Source organism: Schistocerca gregaria, chromosome 6 (genome assembly GCF_023897955.1).
Source record: "Schistocerca gregaria isolate iqSchGreg1 chromosome 6, iqSchGreg1.2, whole genome shotgun sequence".
Taxonomy (NCBI): domain Eukaryota; kingdom Metazoa; phylum Arthropoda; class Insecta; order Orthoptera; family Acrididae; genus Schistocerca; species Schistocerca gregaria.
This window is the reverse complement of record NC_064925.1, coordinates 203,253,928-203,277,841: the sequence shown is the minus strand read 5'-3', so window position 1 is coordinate 203,277,841 and position 23,914 is coordinate 203,253,928. Positions and strand designations below refer to the sequence as shown.

Here is a 23,914-nt window from a genome sequence, read left to right as displayed (position 1 = left end):
TAAAAATGAAAGTCACCACTCACCATACAGCGGAGATACTGATTGCAGGCACAACGAAATAAAAAGAATGTCACAAAGCTTTTGGCCAATAAGGCCTTCGTTAATAATATGACACACACACACACACACACACACACACACACACACACACACACACAAAAGGGGTCGTGTGTGTGTGTGTGTGTGTGTGTGTGTGTGTGTGTGTGTGTGTGTGCGTGGGTGGTCTATTTTTGACAAAGGCCTTACTGGTCAAAAGCTTTATTTGTGATATTCTTTCTGTTTCATTGTGTCTATCTGTGACTCAGCATCTCTGCTATGTGGTTACATTCCATCCTGGCCACAAAAGGTGTGATTCCAGTGGGGCGGCCTGATTACATCCTTTGGGACTAATCCCCTCATTTGTAGGCAAGCTACTGCAATTTCAGTAGCCAAAGTTGAAACTTTGGCTTGTGAAGCAGTTATGAAGCATGTCATAATTACAAATATACCCCAGGTCAATGCAAGCATGGTATCTGATTCTGTGGAGCCTGCATCATGTACGAAACAAAACTGCAAACACACCAGTACCACAAAATCCAATCTAAACCACGGACACAAAATCAGACTGAAACAGACTTTCAAAATGGGAACCGTAAACATACAGACAATTATGAAGGTGGGCAAGCTAAAGCAAGTTTTTGAGAGTATTGGCATACTGGCACTACAAGGAAACAAGATTCAGGCTATGTAATTCTGAAAGGGAAACCTGGTGTTGGGGGGCCAAAGCAACTTTTTATGTTTGGCACAGCCTTTGTAGTAGATCGTAGATACCTGGATAGTATCACTGTGTGCAAGGGCATAAACAAGAGGCTGTCATATCTGGCAATGAAAACAGGAAACAAAACCTATACAATAGTAAATGCACATGCACCAACAAATGATAAGAACAAAAAAGACAAAGCAGGAACTGAACATTTTTGGTCCACTTTGGATAATGTAGTGACAGATGTGGACAAAAGCGGTGTCACTATTTTGCTAGGAGATTTTAATGCGCAAATAGGCATGGAAAGGAAGTTTAGAGGTCCTGCAGGAGATTATTCAGCTCACAAAGAGCAAACAAGAATAGTGAGAGATTAGTGGACCTGTGTAGGAGGCACAAGATGAGAATAATGACCATCCATTACAAAGCTAAGGCAAGCAAGAAAACAACGTCGGTCAGCCCTGGAAACAGGATTGGAGAAAAACAGCTAGACCATGTAGTAATCCGTGACAAGAATAACAGAGAGATTTTGAACACAAAAGTGAGGAAAAATAGCAGGATGGAATCAGATCACTACCCTGAACAGAGCAAGGAAACATAGGACAATAAATACTCACAGAATCTACCTAGTTGTTCTGAAAAAACACAGAGCAGGGTATGCAAAGATAATTTTAGTTCAGAATGATTGGAAGAAATTGAGACACATGATGTAAGAAGAGGCAGTGCAACTGGCTACTAACAATAAGAAAAGGAAGCATAAGTGGTGGATGGATGAATGTCAGAATGCAGTTGAAACCAGAGGAAAGCATGGATGAAATGGCAATCCTGTAAAAAGCAAGAAGACTGGTTGAACTCCCAGAATGCGAGAAAAATTGCTTGCAAAATGATCAGAAATGCCAAGAGAAGTAGATGGAATGAGAAACTTGAAGAAGCAAACACAGCCTTCAAGCAACATAAATCATGACTCTTTTTCAGAGAAATGAATAACAAACTTAAAGGCTTCGAGACAAAATAACCCTTCATAATAGGACAAGATGGCACAATAAAAATAGGCAAGAAAGAGGTGTGCAAGGAAATGGATCGGTATTTTAGGGATTTGCTCAATGCAGAAGCACCAACAGTAAAGTGGACACACTTACGCTCTAGGGACAAAAGTCCGGATAGTCTACACAATGTACCAGGGCAGAAATAGCAGAGGCAATTAAAAACCTCAAAAACAAGGCATTAGGCAATGATGGTATCTGTGCTGAAGAGATCATGTGGGGTGGGCCTGAAATAGAAAGTAGTATGTACAATATAATGGATATCTGGAGTAATAAGAAGATACCAATAGACTGGAAACAAGCCATTATAATACCACTACACAATAAAGAGGACAAGAAAGTACTGTATAACTACAGGGGCACCTCTATCGTAAACATAGGGTACAAGGTTTTGTCGAGAATCTTGCTGAACAGAGCTGAAGAACAACTGTGGCTTACAATAGGGGAGTACCAGTGTGGCTTTAAAAAAGGGAGGAACTGTACAGAACAGATATTTGGAATAAAAAGATAATGAAACACAGACACAGGAAAGGAAAAAATATAATAGTGACATTTGTGGACTTTCGAAAGGCCTAAGATTCAGTTGACATAAGTACTCTGCTTGATGTGTTAGAAGATAGAGGACTGGACACTACAACACATGCAATAACAAAGGAAAAGACAGATCAGGCATTGCAGTACACTGTCAGACAGCTTTGAAATAAAAACAGGTGTCCAGCAAGCGGACAGACGGTCATAAATTTTATTTAACCTGGTTTTGGACGAAGTAGTGAGACAGTGGAGAGAACTAAATAGTATCATGAAGATCAAAGGTGTGCAAATAGGGTACAAGGTCAAACATAACGCAACAGTGGACTGCCTGACACTTGCAAATGACATGGCACTCTTAAATGAGACAGAAGATGAGGCAAAGACAGCACTAAAAATCTATCTGAAACAGCAGAAAATGTCGGGTTGAAGACTGCATATAAGATGACCAAGACCTGGAACACTGAGTCTGACTGGGAGATAGATGGCCATGTGGTTGAGAAAGTCAACAGTTTTCACTATTTGGGGAAGAAGATAACTGGTGGCATACAGAGCAACAGAAACGAAGTAGACAGGGCACAGCTTTTCCAGAAGCTTTGGTATGCACTGAAAACAATACATGGCAAGAAAAATCTTTCAAGGAATGCCAAACTGCGACATTATACAGCAACTGTAAGAAATGCTGCTCTGTATACATCAGAAACAATCACACTTGGCAACAGAGCTTGTATACAGTTGGAGAAGGAGGAGTGGAAAATTCTGACAGACATACAGGGCACCAAAAAACATGGGGATATCTGGATACACAAAACATGAGGATACACAGAACACAACAGGAACTGTATAAAAATTTTGAACCCATATCATAAGGGAGACGGAAGAGGAGATTACGATTTGTTGGGCACATCATGAGGGTGGACGAGGAGAGGTTGACTAAGAACATATGGAATGCTACATGTCATATGGAAAACAACTGGATGTAGGAAGTCAGAGATGACTGGAAGGCTGTAGAAATAAAAAAAAAAGGAATCTGCAGGCAATAGTACACCACAGGGAGAAGTATAAAGGGTTGGTGGATGGTCACAGGTGGCTGGACACCAAAGTCAAAGTTGTCTTAACAGAAGAAGAAAGAAAGAAAGAAACAGAAGAAGTGAGAGAATGAAGAGGTAAAATGTAAGTTAACAAATGGAACATACGCATACATACTTACCTTGAATAATGATTTGTATAAAAACTTTTTAGTCCTGTTCATGTGACTGCTGATGACTCAACACCTCTACTGTTCAGTATGTTTTATCTTCATTTCCAACACTATTTACATTCTACAAAAACCTATCACTGCTGTATTTATTAGTTATAGATATAAACCTTTTGGGGTTCAAATGTGATAGTGATGTGTAAAATACAACTATAATCAAATCAAATTCACTTGGCCTTTAATACTCAATTTCGTCTCTCACCTCCAAGATGGTGAGCTCTAGAAACCTGTGCATCCATGCGGAAGACTGGAGACCCAATCACTCTGAGAAACAATGTCAGGGCAGGTGAGAGTGGGAGAAATAGTCCTCCAACGAAAAGGGGTCAGACTATAGGCTTGCAGCTCATACATGGAAAAAAATCTTATTACTAAGGCTCAAGAAAATATAGATGGCTGCAATTGATGGTCATGTGTACATGAGGCATACTTTCTTGTTTTTATGAATGGTGTGCGTCTTTCTTTTACTGATGAAGGCTGCAACTTTATGTGTTGTAAGTGGCAATCTGTCTTTTCCTACATTGTTGATATTCCTAAGTGGAGTTTCCTCCATTGTTTGTGCAGACATTATATGGAGTTGAAGCCTTGGAAACCTGACTGGAGTAGTGAAAATCTACAAGTTTGATATCATAGCCTTGCAAGATGGTGATGATGTTTGGTTTGTGTGGGGTTCATCTGCACAGTTATCAGCGCCCTTGTTGTTGTTGTTGTTGTTGTTGTGGTCCTCAGTCCTGAGACTGGTTTGATGCAGCTCTCCATGCTACTCTATCCTGTGCAAGCTTCTTCATCTCCCAGTACCTAGTGCAACCTACATCCTTCTGAATCTGCTTAGTGTATTCATCTCTTGGTCTCCCTCTACGATTTTTACCCTCCACACTGCCCTCCAATACTAAATTGGTGATCCCTTGATGCCTCAGAACATGTCCTACCAACCGATCCCTTCTTCTGGTCAAGTTGCGCCACAAACCTCTCTTCTCCCCAATCCTATTCAGTACTTCCTCATTAGATATGTGATCTACCCATCTAATCTTCAGCATTCTTCTGTAGCACCACATTTCGAAAGCTTCTATTCTCTTCTTGTCCAAACTATTTATCGTCCATGTTTCACTTCCATACATGGCTACACTCCATACATATACTTTCAGAAATGACTTCCTGACACTTAAATCTATACTCGATGTTAACAAATTTCTCTTCTTCAGAAACGCTTTCCTTGCCATTGCCAGTCTACATTTTATATCCTCTCTACTTCGACCAGCATCAGTTATTTTGCTCCCCAAATGGCAAAACTCTTTTACTACTTTAAGTGTCTCATTTCCTAATCTAATTCCCTCAGCATCACCCGACTTAATTCGACTACATTCCATTATCCTCGTTTTGCTTTTGTTTATGTTCATCTTATATCCTCCTTTTCAAGACACTATCCATTCCATTCAACTGCTCTTCCAAGTCCTTTGCTGTCTCTGACAGAATTACGATGTCATCGACGAACCTCAAAGTTTTTATTTCTTCTCCATGGATTTTAATACCTACCCCGAATTTTTCTTTGTTTCCTTTACTGCTTGCTATATATAGAGATTGAATAACATCGGGGAGAGGCTACAACCCTGTCTTACTCCCTTCCCAACAACTGCTTCCCTTTCATGTCCCTCGACTCTTATAATTGCCATCTGGTTCTGTACAAATTGTAAATAGCCTTTCGCTCCCTGTATTTTATCCCTGCCACCTTTACAATTTGGAAGAGAGTATTCCAGTCAACATTGACAAAAGCTTTCTCTAAGTCTACAAATGCTAGAAACATAGGTTTGCCTTTCCTTAATCTTTCTTCTAAGATAAGTCGTAAGGTCAGTATTGCCTCACGTGTTCCAAAGGTCTCTTTTAATTTTCCTATAGGCAGTATCTATCTCACCCCTAGTGAGATAAGCCTCTACATCCTTACATTTGTCCTCTAGCCATCCCTGCTTAGCCATTTTGCACTTCCTGTCGATTTCATTTTTGAGACGTCTGTATTCCTTTTTGCCTGCTTCATTTACTGCATCTTTATATTTTCTCCTTTCATCAATTAAATTCAATATTTCTTCTGTTACCCAAGGATTTCTACAAGCCCTCGTCTTTTTACCTACTTGATTATCTGCTGCCTTCACTGCTTCATCCCTCAAAGCTACCCATTCTTCTTCTACTGTATTTCTTTCCCCCATTCCTGTCAATTGTTCCCTTACGCTCTCCCTGAAACTCTGTACAACCTCTGGTTCTTTCAGTTTATCCAGGTCATATCTCCTTAAGTTCCCTCGTTTTTGCAGTTTCTTCAGTTTTAATCTACAGGTCATAACCAATAGATTGTGGTCAGAGTCCACATCTGCCCCTGGAAATGTCTTACAATTTAAAACCTGGTTCCTAAATCTCTGTCTTACCATTATATAATCTATCTGATACCTTTTAGTATCTCCCGGGTTCTTCCATGTATACAACCTTCTTTCATGATTCTTAAACCAAGTTTCCATTAGAAGGCCATACTGTCCAGAATTGTTATGTCAATCAGGCAAAATTGCCATGAGCATTGAGGTAAAATCATTCCTTGAGTGCGCCAGGTACTTACACACTATGAAAGAATGCACTGCGCCACTCAGCCAGAACAATATGACCACTGACCTAATATTGATATAAATACATTGAGGTGACAGTAGCATCACCTGATGAGGAATGACTGCTAGTTAGACACATGCTTGGTATATGGAGTATCAATGAGCAAGCAGTCAGTGTGGACAATGGGGAAGGTGTACTTTCTATCCGAGTTTGACCGGGGGCAGATTGTGATGGCCCGTAGGTTCAGCATGAGCATTTCGTAAACTACAAGACTTGTCGGGTGTTCAAGGAATGCTGTGGTAAGTGTTTCCAACATGTGGCAAAAGCAAGGTGACACCACGTCAGATGCCATGTGGTACTGTGGTCACCCCTCGTTACACATGTCGGACATTGAAGGCTGGTCAGACTGGTAAATCAGGACAGGTAGTAAACGGCGACAGAACTATCAGACTTTAATGCTGGGCAGAGTACAAGTGTGTCTGAAAACACAGTGCACTGAACACTCCTAATAGTGGGCCTCAGAAGACAACAATCCGTGCATGTGGCAACGTTAACATCACAACAGCGGCAACTACAGCTGAAATGGGCACGTGACCATTGGCACTGGGCACCTGCAGTGGCAGAGTTGGCAGAGTGTAGCATGGTCTAATGAATCCCAGCAGCCTGTTCATCATGCAGATGGGTGGGACAGAGACAAGCTGGCGGCGGCTCCATTATGCTCTGGCTAACATTTACATGGGCATCCATGGGTTCTGTGGAAGGCACCATGGCAACATACGAGCATCATACACTGGTTGCAGACCATGTACACACCTTCATGGCAATCATGCTTCCCAATGGCAGAGGATTTTTCAACAAGATAATCATGCATCATGTCACGAGAGCAGGAGTGTGATGGAGTGGTTCGAGGAACACAGTAGTGAGTTCCAATTGATGCTCTGACCACCCAACTCACCATATCTGAACCCAATCGAACACATCTGGCATGTGATAGAATGTGGTGTCAGAGCTCAACAGCTCCTCAGAATTCACAGGAATTAGTTGATTTGTGTGTGCAGATGTGATCAGGCTGATCATTGCATATGGAATCTGTATGAAATTTGCAACATGAATTATGGTGCATATCAGTGAGTGTGCACGTAACTTTGTAGCTAGTTCTAGGAAATGATTTATTCTTTTTGATACTTATATTTAAAATGATTACCTAAACTGCCCAGATACATATAATTTCTCACTCACTATGAACAAGCAATTTAAGGGCAATGACAATACATTATGACATATGTACATGGTACTTACATGCCTTTTCACGACAAGGTTTTTCACCCCTTCCATCACAAATGATGATCCTTGACTAACTAGTTTTGAGAACATGCTGACAGTTTTGGTACCACCACCTACATACTGGTTATGAGTAGCTGCCATTTTTGTATATGCTCTGTTTGAAAAAAGAATATATAACAGTAAAAAAAAATATTTACTGAATATGAAAAGTTGTGTCCAAAGCGACTGAATGTTTAGAATACGCAACATATTTACATCACTTATATTTAGAGCTTTATAAACATACTTACTTCCACCTCTTTATGTACGACAAAGGCTGAAGATCACAACCAGCATTCTGCAGTGCTACAGCGAAACGATCATACTCAGCCTGTAAGAAATTATGATCAAACTATTTAAATAGAAAATATCTTAAATAAGGAATTCATTCAGAATTATTGAATTATTTTGTTGTTACTAAAAACATGACTTCAAAATGACAAATGAGATTGTTGTCATAACTATATGAGAAAAAACATATCCGTTGTTTTCTAACCTCTGACATTGAATGTGAGCATATGTAATAAATAAGAAAGAGACGGAGTTTGTCTTCAGGTGTACCAGCTTCTCCATCAGCAAGCAATTCCATAATGCTCCGATCCAGGGTTGTTTTGCTCATAATTTTTTCTTCAAATTCAAAGAATGTGTCCAAACGACGGGACTTGATACAGTTGAGAATTGCTTAACAGAAGAAATACATAATTATGTTATACTCCATTAATTAAATGACAATTATGACAGCTATTTTACTATGTAATAAATGTGACTGCCTTCCAAAACTATCTGTTGTGACATTTCTGACTTTATCTGACGCATACAGCTCAATTTCAACAGTGAATGTTTAGTCCACACAGTATTTCTTTCAGGCAACTGCTAGACATTTTTAAGATTGGGGCACAAAAACAGCTTTCCATCTGACAGTATCCAACACTTGTCTCAAACATATATTGTGCACGTGGAGAAACTAGCCTGGTAGTAGCCCATAGAGGCTACATTCTCACAACTGCTTTGTCTTAGGTACAGCTATTTTATTATTTTCTGATTTTGTTTCAACATGTCAATTTGTACTTTCCACTTTTCTTGATCTAAATTTTTTCCCATTAATGAAACATGGATATGTCTTTCTGTTGACTTCCATAATTCGTTCTATGAATGTTTTCACAAATACAATGACATCTCTTGTTTGCCTTTTTCTTCTGAAGGCAAGCTGATCCTCTAACAAGTTGGTCACTAACGTGCTTACTCATTCTTCTCAGAATAATACAAGCACTGGGTTTGGTACTGTGAAGTATTAAAGAAATGCACTCCAGTAAATGCAGAGATAAAGCAGCAGAAAAGCAAAAAAAGATTAAGCAAGTGAACTACTTAATTTAGGTAGCGCACTAACTGCAGCTGTAAATCATCTTCTTTTCTCCAAAGATAGGACCTTGTCTGTTATGTCCCATTGTTATATGCCTCTACTGCTCATGATTAGTGGCTTCCCTGGCTCCCCACCCACTTTGACTAATTAATAATCTGTTTCCTAGTGGTTGACAGTTCATTACTATTTTTTTCATCCTTTTGATATGGTATTTCCATATATCTCAGTACTCCCAAACCTGTGAGTACTTTTAACTCTCATCTAGGAAAAAGAGTGGCACCCCAAAGTTAGTAAAGTCTCTGAGCTATTATGAGTTTCTGACCTGAGCAAAGATCAGTTTAAGTTCTAGAGAAATTAAACAACACACAAAGCAATACTCAAGCTACAATTATTTTGAAGAGAGAGAGAGAGAGAGAGAGTGAGAGAGAGAGAGAGAGAGAGAGAGAGAGGGGGGGGGGGGGGTTAAATGCCAACATACATTTACAGTATCTGAAGATTTAAAAAAGCTTTTGACAATGTTAAATTAAATACAATTTTTAAAATTTTGAATAAAACACAGGGAGCAAAAGGCTGTCTACCAATGTCTTCTTGTAATCTGGCCAACTCTATAGATGGATGAGTATATAGAATGTAAATAAAATAGAAAGAAACTTCCACATGGGAAATATATATATATATATATATATATATATATATATATATATATATATATATATATATATATATATATATATATTTCAGAAATGGGTCAAATACTTGCCTAAATTAACATGGGTTAGATAGGCAGGGTGTGGTCCCCTTAATATTGCCACTTTTGCTTATAATTTCACTGAAGGCTGTTTTGACTTTTCTCTATGCTGAGTCAGTCCTTTTGACAAACTGAGTCAGTCCTTCTGACAATCATTTCTTTTTCGATTTCTTCACATTTTTCATGCAGCAATTTTTATCTTAGTTTCCCTACAGTTTTTATTTATTTTATTCTACAGTGACTTTTATTTCTGAATTCCTGAATTTCCTTGAAAATTTTTGTTCTTCCTTCTTTCATTGATCAACTGAATTATCTCTTCTCTTACCCATGGTTTATTTGCAGTTACCTTCTTTGTATGTATGTTTTTATGTTCCAACTTCGGTGACTGCCCTTTTTTGAAATGTCCATTCCTCTTCAACTGTAATGCCTACTGAGCTATTTCTTGTGGTTGTATCTATAGCCTTAGAGAACTTCAAGCATATCTCATCATTCCTTAGTACTTCTGTACCCTACTTCTATGCCTATTGATTCTTCCTGATTAACCTCTTAAATTTCAGCCTACTCTTCATCACAACTACATTGTGATCTGAGTCTGTATCTGCTCCTGGCTACACCTTATAATCCAATATCTGATTCTTGAATCTTTGTTTGACCATGATGTTATCTACCTGAAATCTACCTGTATCACCCAGCCTTTTCCAAGTATACCTTCTCCTGCTCCTGGTCCTCCACCTCTTGTGATTCCTGAGAAGAGTATCTGCTATTACTAGCTGAAATTTATTACAATCTCAATTAGTCTTTCTCCTCTCTCATTTCTTGTCCCTAGCCCATATTCTCCTATAATCTCCCAATATGTACTGTGCTACCCTTTCAATATTCTCATATATTTACCCTATCTCTTCATCTTCAGCTTGTGATGTCAGAATGTATATCTTAATGACTGTTGTCGGTGATGGTTTGCTGTCGATTCCGAAAAGAACAACCCTATCACTGAAATGTTCACAGTAACACACACACTGCCCTGCCTTCCTATTCATTACAAATCCTACTCCTGTTATACTATTCTGTGTTGCTGCTGTTATTACCCTACACTCATCTGACCAGAAATCCTTGTCTTCTTTCCATTCCACTTCCCTGACTCCTACTATATCTAGACTGAGCCTTTGCATTTCCCTTTTTCAGATTTTCTAGCTTCCCTGCCATGTTCAAGCTTCTGACATTCCACGCCCCGACTTGTAGAACGTTAATGTTGGTTACTAAATATTTTTCTCATAGCCTGCCATCCCCCCCTCCACACCCTACCATTGACAGTCCCCAGAGATCCAAAGGGACTATTCCGGACTCATCTTTTGCCAACAGAGAGATCATAATGACACTCTTTCAACTACAGCCACATGTCCTGCGGATACATATTATGTGTGTCTAATGCAGTGGTTTCTATTGCCTTCTGCATCCCACGCTGATTCTTCCACCTTGAGGGGCAGCTTCCCACCCAAAGGACAAGAGAGAGCACTGAACCTCTGTCTGCTCCTCCACTGTCTTTGACAAGGCCGTTGGCAGAATGAGGGCAACTTGTTATGCTGGAAGTTTTCATCCAGCAATTTTGATTATTAATCAAAATTTAAGCTATGGCAGGTATCGAAACTGAGATCAAGGAGGATTTTAGATTACTAATCAAAGATGCTACCCCTACCCCATGCCATTTAATAAACAACAATAATGTATGCATTACAAAAAATGTTGTGACCACAAGACTATCTAACCCCAGCTAAGTAACTATTGACGTAAGTAACTTATAAAGAGAATTTATGATAGAAAATGTATATTGCACAAGTCAAAAAGTAAACATTGAATGGAGCATAACTGCAATTGTCAAATATAAAACCAGAAGCCTGAGAATGTACAAAAAATTTCGTAAAAATTCCTTCTAAAACAGATACCTACTAGAATTGACTTCTGTATCTATATGCAACAAGTACCTAACTGGAGTTATTAGACAGTCACATTCACCAAATCATGGAGAAAAGCAGGTGAAAAACAATTCTTTGTTTGCGGAGCATCTAAAAATAGCAGGCACATCAAGCCAACAACAAATGTTTTACAATTTCTTCACGTGGCAACAAATGGTAAAAAGTCAACTCTACTAGAGGAATTTGGAACAACAACTTTTTTTTTAAGAATTTGGGAGATCTGAATCTCAATGAGCAACCTGTCACTAACAACAAAAATTATTTTACGACTTATGACAGCTTCATAAAAATTTCATTAGCCAGTTCCTCTATGGCTAAGTAACCACCAGCATGACTGTCATTTGTCATCCGCCACTGTGACCTCGTCTTTACTCCTTGGATTTGCAACTTCATTTTAAACTACTTTTAATGAACAATTAAATAACTATTAATTTATTTAAACTATGTACTTCTAGCACTGTCTTGTAGGACTGTTTTTAATAATCCTGCAATATGTAAATCATAGCCACATATTAGGCACAAACAACACAATTGCTTGGCACTTACTATCAGCTGATCATTCATGTTACATCAGTACATGGTTTGCTGTCATAGCCAACATGCTGCCTAGTGCACTTATTGTTCACTATTGTGCGATATGCCTGTTTTCCACAAGCCTATGTTCACTCTGGGTTTCACCATGACTTCGTGAGAATGACTGTCTAATAACCCCCTGTAGGTTCTTTGTGCCCATAGATACAGAAAATCTGTTCTAGCAGTTACTTGTTTTAGAAAGAATTTTTATAAAATTTATTTTTCTTTTCAGGCTTCTGGTGTTATACTTGATATTCCTTCCGCCTCGACTGACATCTCTGCCCTTACTCTTTGCCTTTAAATATGTCTGCTTGTGTCTGTGTATGTGCGGATGGATATGTGTGTGTATGTGTGTGCGAGTGTACACCTGTCCTTTTTTTCCCCTAAGGGAAGTCTTTCCGCTCCCGGGATTGGAATGACTCCTTACCCTCTCCCTTAAAACCCACATCCTTTCGTCTTTCCCTCTCCTTCCTGAAGAAGCAACCATCGGTTGCGAAAGCTAGTAATTCTGTGTGTGTGTTTGTGTGTTTTGTTAATGTGCCTGTCTGCCGGCGCTTTCCCGCTTGGTAAGTCTTGGAATACAAGTTCTTATAAGTTACTTAAGTCACTAGTTACTTAGTTGGCGTGGGTCATGGTCACACCTTATTTAATACATACATTATTGTTAATTTACAGAAATTATGAAGATGCGCCACTAGCACAAAATCGGTCAATTTTAAAATAAATCCCTGCAAGAAGACTGCCTTTACATTTGGAAAAAGGATAATACAGAGTATCAGGAAAAAAAACCCAGAACCTTTTGTTCCTTCAAAAATGTAAATGAGCCAATGTTCTTAAATTACTACCAAGAGTATAGAAAGGTTTCTAGGAGGGTGCCGAAAGGTACTGACTGCTGCAAAGGCTGTCATTTAATGACAAATAATATACAATGCAGAGAATAAAAGCACAGCAGTCTGGAACATCATTAACCTAGAAACAAGGTAGGATCAACAAAATCATAACAACATACTGATAGGAGAGAGGGATAAAGTAATAAAATGATCCAACCGACTTGCAATGGTCATTTTTCAAGTATTACAAGGAAACTACAACAAAAATTGCAAAAACAAATATAATACTTGTAAATAGTGGTGCACTAAGTATAGTGATGGTATTATGAATCACACAGCATGGAGTCAGTAAAACCTGTAGAAAACTTAAAGCATAAAAAGTCAACAGCCTTAGCTGAAGTACCACCATGTGTGATGAATCATACAAGTACACAGTATACAAGCTCCCTTAACACACATAACAAATGATTCATTCCCATCTGGGGACTTTCCAGATTATTTAGAACAGGTAAAAGTTGTGCCTCTCCTAAGCAAAAAGGTTATACAGGAGACATAGAAAACTACAGACCAATTTATTATGCTGTTGCATTTCACAAAAATTATGGAATGAAGTATGAATGACTGATAATTAATAAATATACTAGAGGGAAGCATTCCACGTGGGAAAAATATATCTATGTCTGTGTGTGTGTGTGTGTGTGTGTGTGTGTGTGTGTGTGCGTGTGTGTGTGTGCGCGTGTGTGCGTGTGTGTGCGTGCGCGTGTGCGCGTGTGCGTGCGTGCGTGCGTGCGTGCGTGCGTGCGCACGCGCACCCCGCGCGCGTGCGTGCGTGCGCACCCCCCAAGGTAAGTCTTTCCGCTCCCGGGATTGGAATGACTCCTTAACCTCTTCCTTAAAACCCACATCCTTTCGTCTTTCCCTCTCCTTCTCTCTTTCCTGATGAAGCAACCGTCAGTTGCGAAAGCTTGAATTTTGTGTTTGTGTGTCTATCAACATACCAACGCTTTCGTTTGGTAAGTTACATCATCTAGATATATGATTAATTAATAACTTGAATAAATACAGCCTTCTAAGCAAATCATAATTTGGTTTCCGAAGTGATATAGCTAATAAGTGGTTCCAATCACACCCAGCAGATAGGGTACAAAGAGAAAGGCTAACACAAATTTCATAAAGGAAACTTAACTCTTAGTGAAACATCAGAAGCAAAATACATTAATGTAGTAGTTCTGGAGAATATCGTTTCAATTATGGGGAAACACTCTCTTTGCTGCTGACAGCAATACAGTCACTGAGAAAACAGTCTCCTAATTAAACCTTCAAGGAAGTTTACCATTGGTCAACATGCAACAGTTACAGTTAACATAAAGAAACCAAATGCCATAAATGTCAGTCAGAAGAGGAAAAATGACACTCTTAAATTTAACGGCAGACAGATACAGTTAAAAGTATGTTCCAAAGCAGACTATGCTACTGAACTAAGTCCTTCATCAGATTTAGAAAAATTCAGTCACATTCGTATGTGCACAACTACCAAACATATGGCCACTGTTACTCCGGGTATGTAAGAGTTGTGAGTGTATGAATGTGTGTGGTTTCTGTTTGTTTCAGGTGTCTTTTAGCAAGGGCAACCATGGAACACACTCCCCCATTCATTGCCTTTTACAGGCCAAGTCGAAGGCACTGTGAATGGAAACCTGGTCCTTTGGGCTTGCTTTCATGTTTCCTTACAAGTGACAGGCTACAATACATCCATTTCATTTGTCAACAACTGTTCTGAAATATCTGCTTGCCAATATTGAGCAATAATAAAGAATAATCTGAGATACAAGGAAGCCGATTGTTACAGACAGCTTCAATAGTTATTTTTTTCTTAAACATAACAGCAATGTGGTTTGAGATTTCAGTGAAATTGCTTTTATGTAATTTGGATTGTTATTATTTTGTTTGCTGAGACAATGGCTTTGACGGATGCAGTGGCTTACATTGTAGACTGAAGACGTGTTACCGCATTGATAGCTAGTACAAAGAAGAGGGCCTACTGATGGGATGTATGGAACTAAAGCTCTTCACCAGCCAAATATTTTCAGTTTTTAAATGTTGCACAATTACTGAATGTGTGTGGAAAGCTGAAACATAATACTGAGTACTGCTTCTATAATCGAATTCGAACAGTTTCCTATATATAATTGAAATGAGTTTAATTTTTAATAACATTTATCAGTATTAATAATTTTTGATTAATACTTTGAATATAATAAATCAATTACGTCTTTGTTTTATTACATGGGATTTTACAACACAGTCCATTAAATTTCTATTTCTACTTGCTGTAATGGAAGTTATGTTAGTTAGGTTATACATTTTATGTTAGGGGGTCAGGATTTTTATTTTTGCACGCAGGCCCATTGTTTGTACGTTATGCCTCTGAGTCTGTGGGCTGCCCATGTACAATCGAACCCAAGTTTGATCTCATTTCTGTTGCTTTTAAGCCAGCTGTGTTACCAACTGACCAAGGGCAGTCTCGATGTATACTTCTAGTACTGGTATATTTTCCTTCATCACAGCACAGATCTTCATGACACAGGCAGAGTTCATAAAAGAATATATATGAAAGGTAATATTTTTTAAAAATATTGAGACTCCCCAGGAAACATGCTGCCATTTATATGCAGCCACAGAAATTTTGGAAAGTTGTTGCCCTTGTGTACTCCTGTCCTATGTAGAAACTGCCTGCAATTCTGAAGTGCATGACATCACAGGATTCTTCCTAAACACAGTTAGCTACAGCAGGAAAATGCCCCATATTCCTGTTTTCTTCATGTAGGACATAAAATACACAACAGTAGTTTCCAGCTGTTATATCACGTGTCTCAAGCTTTTATTGTGGTTTGTTAAGCTTCAATGGCTGGCAGTGAAGTTATGCAAGATTACAGCGGTCATCTCTATTTATAGTGTTAGAGTGTATTAATATTTTAAAGGCCTCTCTAATCTTGGCTGACAAAGTCTTGTTGAATTTTATTTTCTTCAAGCAGTCTTTTTGGTGGTCAGCCACTGCTATTTTTTTATGCTACCCAGGCTGCTGTGTAGCACTTTGAGTGCAGGAGAAGACAGGCTGAACACACTGCACTGCAACTAAACACAATGTAAAATTTTTGGTCACATCGTCCATTCATTTCTTTACCATTATTTATACAGTAAAATCATCAGTTTTATTAGGAGACTGTGGAGAGAATTTCCCACAGCTGCAGCCGGGCACCTCTTATGAGCCGTAACTGGTGCTGGAGCATAGAGTCAATGATCTAGCATGTTGAGAATGGTGTTGTCACAAAATATGATAAAGCAGCTAGCTGCTGAAGATATAATGAAGTTAGCTGCTAAGTCATTGGCACCTTCATGTAGAGGATCTTCAAGCTCCTTCTGAGACACATTGCTTGTTGAAATTGACTGCCAGTGCCACGCTCATGAAACTGACTGCTAATAATATAAAATACACAAATGCCTCTGAGTCTGTGGGCTGTCCAGATATAGCAGAAGGTATCATCCCTACTAAATAAAGAAACAGTAACAGCTGTCATGCAACAATCTATTGGAAGCTTGAGTGTTCGGAGATGTTGGCACTGAGTCATGCAAATGCAACCAACAGTATGTAATGTCCAATTCACTATTCTTCAGCAGACAAAGTGCCAGTTGGAGTTAGGATTATGTATCTCCACATTAGTGTTAGTATCACAATTGATTTTATCGCAACATAAGTGAATTCTGGATGAAGATGTACATTGCTGTGGAGTGCAGATAGCTGGTTTACATTTGTGAAGAACTTTTTCAAGGGTTTCAGTGCAATTTATTACTCTTAATAAACATCATATTATGGCATACTTGCACGGTTAATTTCCTGATTCATAATACCCTTTTCATAATATTGAAGGGTCCTCTACTTCTTTTTTAAAAATTCAATTAGCATATTCATCTGTAAGGATAATGAAAGAACAAAATAAGCATGGAAACCACAGACATCAACTTCACCTCAATTCATGGGTAGTGCTCCAAGACAAGAGTTACAGCAAAATACGAGCTAAGGATACATACGATTGTTTCACAGAATAACCCTACATCAATAGTGTTTACAAAGAGTTTACTCCCAAGCATCAAAAGACTGATGGAGTGGGCAAAAAGGAGGCAGGAGATTAGTTACAAAGTATTTATCACTAATACAACTATCTTACTTAAAGATCTATCATGGATACAGTTTCCATCCCTATGTCACTCCAGAGGTCACTCTACTGCAAGCAACACTGACATCTCTACTCAGCACCATAATAAAAGAATTGGAAGTATCTATATTGTACTGTTCATAAGCACATTAAAGTGCACAGCTCCTGAATTAGGTTTCTGTACAGTATCAATTATACCAATCTACAGCTATCAAAGTCTCTCCATTTGACTAAAAACATTTTCCAGCTACAATCTACTTTATATGTGGGAATACATGGACAGATCCCTTCAGCTTTCTCATTATCAATGAACTTGACTGGGCAGGTACCCTGTTATGAAAGCTTTTTTCCATTTCTTTCATTTCACACATAATCTCATACATTTTAAACAAGCTGGGCCAGAAGACTTGTGTAGTGTTTGCCAGTTATTGTTATGATCTCTGCTTCGTAATTCCCATAAACAAAGCCAACATCACCTTTTCCATTGCACTTGCACCAGCTATTTCCACTGCTTTGATATCCTATTCATTTCTGTTATGAAGTGCCAGACTTGTGACTTTGGTACTGTAACTAATATTTGCTCAAAATCATACAGATTTTTTATTGTCCAAATTTTATTAAGAAATTTGTTTTCATATTGTGTGGAACAAAGATCGTAATGTTTGCCTTTGATGTTTATGGTGAAAAATAATATCCAGATTCAGTATTTTACAGTGATCTCTCCTCATGAAGTCGCATTGTAATTCATACATTCAGTTTTTGGTAACTGCTTGCAGGCAAAGGATCTATTTTATCATTCAGGTACTGCATATTGTACTAGGGAGGATGGGAAGCCCACACCTTCAAAGAAGTGAAAGCTGGAGACAATTTGAAACAAGTACAGAAACGTTACTTGGCAGACTGCTTCGTGTGGCAATCTGCAAATCCCACCATTTCAACCTACTACTCAATTTCATCAAACGTACTTTAATTTCCTGGGAAGCTTCTCAAATTCAGTACAAAAAATCCCAATGATCCTTTTTTCCATTTATCAGAACTACATACAAACCAGTTGCAATGGTGGTGTGCATGTCAATCAGGCGTTTTTTCTCCATCAGTTGTGGCAACGAGTTCACAGCAGATGTAAGTTTCGCTGTGTTATCCGAAACCATTGAAAAGGCAGCATCACTTTCATTGTCTATTCCCTGAAAGATGTGATCAAGTAAAAATAAAAATTTTAATTAAGTACAGGCAGCAATTAATCGTAAGCAGAGTAACTGCTCCATCAATTGGGAGTAGAAACATTTCATTTATGTCATAATTGAATTATGAAAAGTCAACAAATCTCTATACACAATGAAGTTGCTATTAAAATGATGAACAATGAAATTATGTCACACCATATTCTAAGTGTAAGAATGACATCAATTGTAACACCACTGAAACCATTGTGTTCTCTTAGTTTCCCAGTCCCTGAATATATCTTTTAATTGTTCAGATTTTAAGATAAGAATTTTGTAAACCTCACTGATGAATAAGCATGTTCTACACTACATAAATAATTTTTCCATCATAAATTTATCTGCTCCATGTACAACACTATTTTCAGCGTGATGAATCCACTAAAAAGTACAGTCTGGTAAATAATACATTAAATAGCTAAGAAAGAGGAGCACCACAAGTTTTATAATTCTTCCTTCCAGCCCAGAAAACACTGTTCTTACAGCAGACATCTGTGTGACAATGACAGTATGCATTAGCCATATTGTATAACTATTGCGCAAACCCCCACTGGTGAAACATATGTCACTGAAGTGACAAGACAAGAAAGGTACGATAAAATAAAGTCATATAATTAATTTTTTGTATGTTTGCTGATACATGTCTGCAGTGCCGGTACACATGGAAATCCCCATCCCATATTGGCATAGCAGGCCACTGGTGGGGCCAAAAGAAAATGGAGCAGCCCAGTGATGAAATGGAGTATGGGGTGGTGATTAGTTTTCTGCATTTGAAAGGGAACAACACTGCAACAATGGATGCTGAGTTGATGGAAATGCACGGCAACAATGCAGTATCATATGACATGGTGGTTAGGTGGTACAGATGCTTCCAGTGTGGTCAAACAAGTCTGAGTGACATAGAATAAAGTGGCTGACCATTTTCCTGTGTACAACCAGAGAAGCAGAAGTATTGGTGCTTGAAGACTGACATATCACTATTGGGGCAATACTGGAAAAAGTGAGAAACAGTCATCAACCAGTTTTCAACATCTTGTGTGATATTTTGGACATCATAAAGGTCGCTGCTCACTGGGTTCCACGATTGCTCATACTCATTTAATATTTGCTGCATAAAGGCAGCAGTGGAAATGTTGCAGCTGTGTCATGCCAATTCACATGATTTCTTTGGTCACTTAATGACCTAGGATGAGTGCTGGGTGTATCACTCTGACATCAAGACAAACGTTCGAAGCAAGCCATGGAAATCTGTGGATTCAAAATTGCTGAAAAAGGCATAGACCCAACCATATCCGGTATGGTGGTTTTGGGACTGCTATGAAATGATGTTAACAGATTATGCACATCCTGCCACCTTCTCCATATATTCTCCTGATATGGCGTCCAATGCCTTCATCACATTTCCACAGATGAACATATCATTGCATGGCACTACTATCTTTGTCAATACTGCATTACACAAATCATTTACACTGGTTGCACTATAGAGGAGCCTCCAGCTCTGGAAAGAATGCAATAAAAATGAAAGAAATTAAATTATCAATAATTAAATATTATAGTGGTAATATAAACCACATTATAACCATCCCCATTATCATTATGGTTTATGACTGTGGGCCTGTTCCTTCTTGAAGGGCAATTATACTCCTAAGAAATTAAGGATCTTCTTACATTCTATTAGAACACATTTTAGTAAAATTCTTGGAATTCTGTTAATGCCTACCATTTCAATACTTTTTCCATTTTGTTTATTGCCCCGTATTCCATGATTTATACTGAAAATGTTTAGTTCCTGTTGTATATCAATCTTATTTTTATCCAAGTGTGTCTAGACTGCCACACATCTTAAAAATTTCGTTTCATCAATTTCTAATTTTTTCTTCTCTCATCTATTTAGTGTCCAGCTCTCCAGGTGTTTGTTAGTACTGGGACTGCCTTCACCTTTACAAAATTTTATGTGTGTTAATTTATGAGCTTTCTCCCTTAACATACTGTTAAATATAGCATAAACAAAAAAATGCTGATTTTATTAGTAAGTTCCACTTTCTCACAGAAATGTTAAGTTGTATATTAAGCAATGGAAAATCCAAGATGGAATAATGACAATATTACAAAATAACAGATTGCTACTCAACAAAAAGACTGTCAAACAAGCAACATTTTACCCACAAAAGGCCTTCATCAGAATTAGACAAAATACACAGTCACAACTCACACACATTATCACAGTCTCTGGCTGCTGAGGCCAAACTGCGAGCAGCACTACATGAGAGAAGGTGCAATCTGGGTGGGGGGAGAGGGGGGGGGGGGGAGATAAGGAGGAGGGATAGCAGGATAGGGGACAGGGATGGTAAAGGGCTGCTTGTGGTGGCATACAGGGATGAGGTCGAGAGTGGCTAGGACAGTTGGTGGGGAGGAAGGGGCAGTAGAAAAGAAGAGAAGTAAAAAGACTGCAGCTGCATTGATGGAATAGAGAGCTATGTAGTGCTGGAATGGGAACAGGGAAGGGGAGGGGTGGGTAAAGGACAATGACTAATGAAGGTTGAGGGCAAGAGGGTTACAGAAACACACGATATATTGGAGCGAGAGTTCCCATCTGCACAATTCAGGAAAGCAGGTATTAGTGGGAAGGACCCAGATGACACAGACTGAGAAGCAGTCACTAAAATGAAGAATGCTGTGTTGTGGACTGTGCTCAGCAATTGGGTGGCCATTCATGTGGACAGACAGCTTGTTGGTTGTCATGCCCAAGTAGAACACAGCATTGTGATTGTAGCTTAACTTTGTAGATCCAATGACTGGTTCCACAGGTGGCCCTGTGTTTGATCGGACCAGTGATGCTTGTGACCCCACTGGAATAGATGGTGGTGGGAGAAAGTATTGTTTTGTTTTAGGGCACAAAAACAACTAGGGTCATACAAACCCATGTCAAAACTGCCGAACATAAAGACAAAGACAGGAGTTAAAAATGACTACATGTTAATCCTAATCGACGGAAGAGAACACAGCTAAAATCAGGGATGTGAGAACGGTCTATAAAATATGCCATTGATAAATGGAGGTCCTGAACTAAAAATTAAATGACCTTCGCCATATTGCTATGAAGAATAACAAATAAAACGCAGTCAACAACTTGTGCATCATCCACTAAAATAGCCAATAACTCACACGGCAAACACAAACGAGAACATAGCTGGTTACAAAACTGGCATTCTGTCAGAAAATGGTGGACTATCAAAGGTTGAGCGCAATGAGCACCACTTAACAGATGGCAATGACTAAAAAGACAGGGCCTGATACGCAACCTAATTAAAATAATGATCTCATGGCAAGAGGGCTGAGGGGAGGTTGTGCAAGCTGCTGCTAGGGGTGATTGATGGCCCTACAGCTGCTGCTAGGCTGTTAATGGCCACTAAAAATAGAGAAACACTCAATAGGGAGTCCTGTGGTACACCATTCTCCTGAATACGGGGGCAACTATGGGAGGCACCAACTTGGACATGGAAAATACAGAGTGACAGGAAGTTTTGAAAAAAAATGGGGAGCGGGCCCCGGAGACTCCACTCACACAATGAGGCAAGGATATGATGTTGCCAGGTTGTGCCGTATGCTTTACATAAGATGGCAACCAGGTGTTGGCATTTGGAAAAACTGTTCGGATAGCAGACTCGAGGGACACAAGATCATCAAGAGCACCCCTGGCGGAAGCCACCCTGACATGGAGCCAGTATGCCACGTGACTCCAGGACCCAACCCAACTGCCAACAAACCATACGTTCCAGCAGCTTACAGAGAACGTTAGTGAGGCTGATGGCTTGATAGCTAATTCACATCAAGCAGATTTATTCTGGGTTTTAGCACTGGAATGGTGGTGTTCTCCAGCCATTGTGATGGAAAGAAAATATCGCACTAGATCCAGTTGAAGATGATGAGGAGAAATCGCTTGTAGTCAGACAAGAGATGTTTAATCATCTGACTGTGGATCTGATCCAGCCCAGGAGCTGTTTCGGGTCAATGCGAAATGGTGCTGAGGAGCTTTCACTCTGTAAATGGGGAGTTATAGGGTTCGCTGCAGCATGTAGTGAACAAGAGGACTTTCCTTTCCGTCAGCCATATGAGGTGTGAAAGGCTGGGGGGTAGTTCTCCCACACAGAGGCTCAAGGATAGTGCTCAGCAAAGTGCTCGGCAATCACGTTTGCATCGGCAGAGAGCACGCCATTGATGTTAAAGCCAGGTCCACCTGTTTGGGTCTGGTACCCAAAAAGATGCCTGATCTTCGTCAAGAATTGGGAAGGTGACATATTGCACCCAATGGTCGACACACACCTCTCCCAACACTCCTGTTTCTGTCGTTTTATAAGCAGGCGAACACTGGCATGGAGCTGCTTAAAGGCTATTAGGTGCTCTAGGGAAGGGTGCCACTTATGTCCCTGTAGAGCTCGCCGATGCTCTTTAATTGCCTCCACGACTTCCGGTGACCACCAAGGGACTGTCTTTCGCTGGGGCACTGAAATATGAGACGGCCTCGGCATTTAAGAGGCAGAGGTCGAGTTGCGACAGTAAATTTTTGACATATCTGACACGAACAGTAAGCATGGTGCTACCCGACAAAGGGTTATCGACATTAAAATCTCCTGAAAATAGGAAAGGTTTAGAGCGTTGATCAATCAGTGCAGCCAATATATTCAGAGGTAGTGCACCATCTGGAGGAAGGTATACCTTGCAGATAGTTATTCCTGCGCCATCCCTATCCTGACAGCCACAGTTTCAAGAGGAGTTACAAGGGGCACAGATTCACTAAATACCAAGTAGGACGATAACACAAACTCCATCCGACACTCTAATATGTTCGCTATGGTTCTTACAATATTCTCTGTAGCCGCGAAGGGTAGGGGTCGGCATTTCCTGAAACCAGGTTTCCTGGAGGGCAATGCAGAAAGCAGGTGTAAAGCTTAACAGTTGCCGTAACTCAGCCAAGTTGTGGAAAAAACTGCCGCAATTCCACTGGACAAAGACGTGATTGTGAGATGGGGAAGTCATGAAACACTCAATGAGGCAGAATGAGATTTTCACTCTGCAGTGGAGTGTGCACTGATATTAAATTTCCTGGCAGATAAAAACTGTGCGCCGGACTGAGACTCGAATTCGGGACCTTTGCCTTTCGCGGCAAGTGGTAGAGCACTTGCCTGCGAAAGGCAAAGTTCCCGAGTTCGAGTCTCAGCCCGGCACACAGTTTTTATCTGCCAGGGAGTTTCATATCAGCGCTCACACTGCTGCAGAGTGAAAATCTCATTCTGGAAACATCCCACAGGCTGTGGCTAAGCCATGTCTCCACAATATCCTTTCTTTCAGGAGTGCTAGTTCTGCAACGTTCGCAGGAGAGCTTCTGTAAAGTTTGGCAGGTAGGAGACAAAATACTGGCAGAAGTAAAGCTGTGAGGACGGGGCGTGTGAGTCGTGCTTGGGTAGCTCAGTTGGTAGAGCACTTGCTCGCGAAAGGCAAAGGTCCCGAGTTTGAGTCTCGGTCTG

At 39.6% G+C, this 23,914-nt stretch overlaps 1 protein-coding gene across 1 annotated transcript in view; it reads right to left on the bottom strand.

Annotated features, from left to right (window-relative positions):
* LOC126278992 (protein sly1 homolog) overlaps positions 1-23,914 on the bottom strand; it is a 170,881-nt gene that overhangs the window by 39,658 nt on the left and 107,309 nt on the right. The window contains exons 9-12 of the mRNA XM_049979306.1: positions 18,215-18,350; positions 7,968-8,152; positions 7,723-7,802; positions 7,448-7,586 (exon numbers count right to left, since the gene is read on the bottom strand). Of these exons, the coding sequence (XP_049835263.1) occupies positions 7,448-7,586; positions 7,723-7,802; positions 7,968-8,152; positions 18,215-18,350 (540 nt within the window). The remainder of the gene's footprint in view (positions 1-7,447; positions 7,587-7,722; positions 7,803-7,967; positions 8,153-18,214; positions 18,351-23,914) is intronic.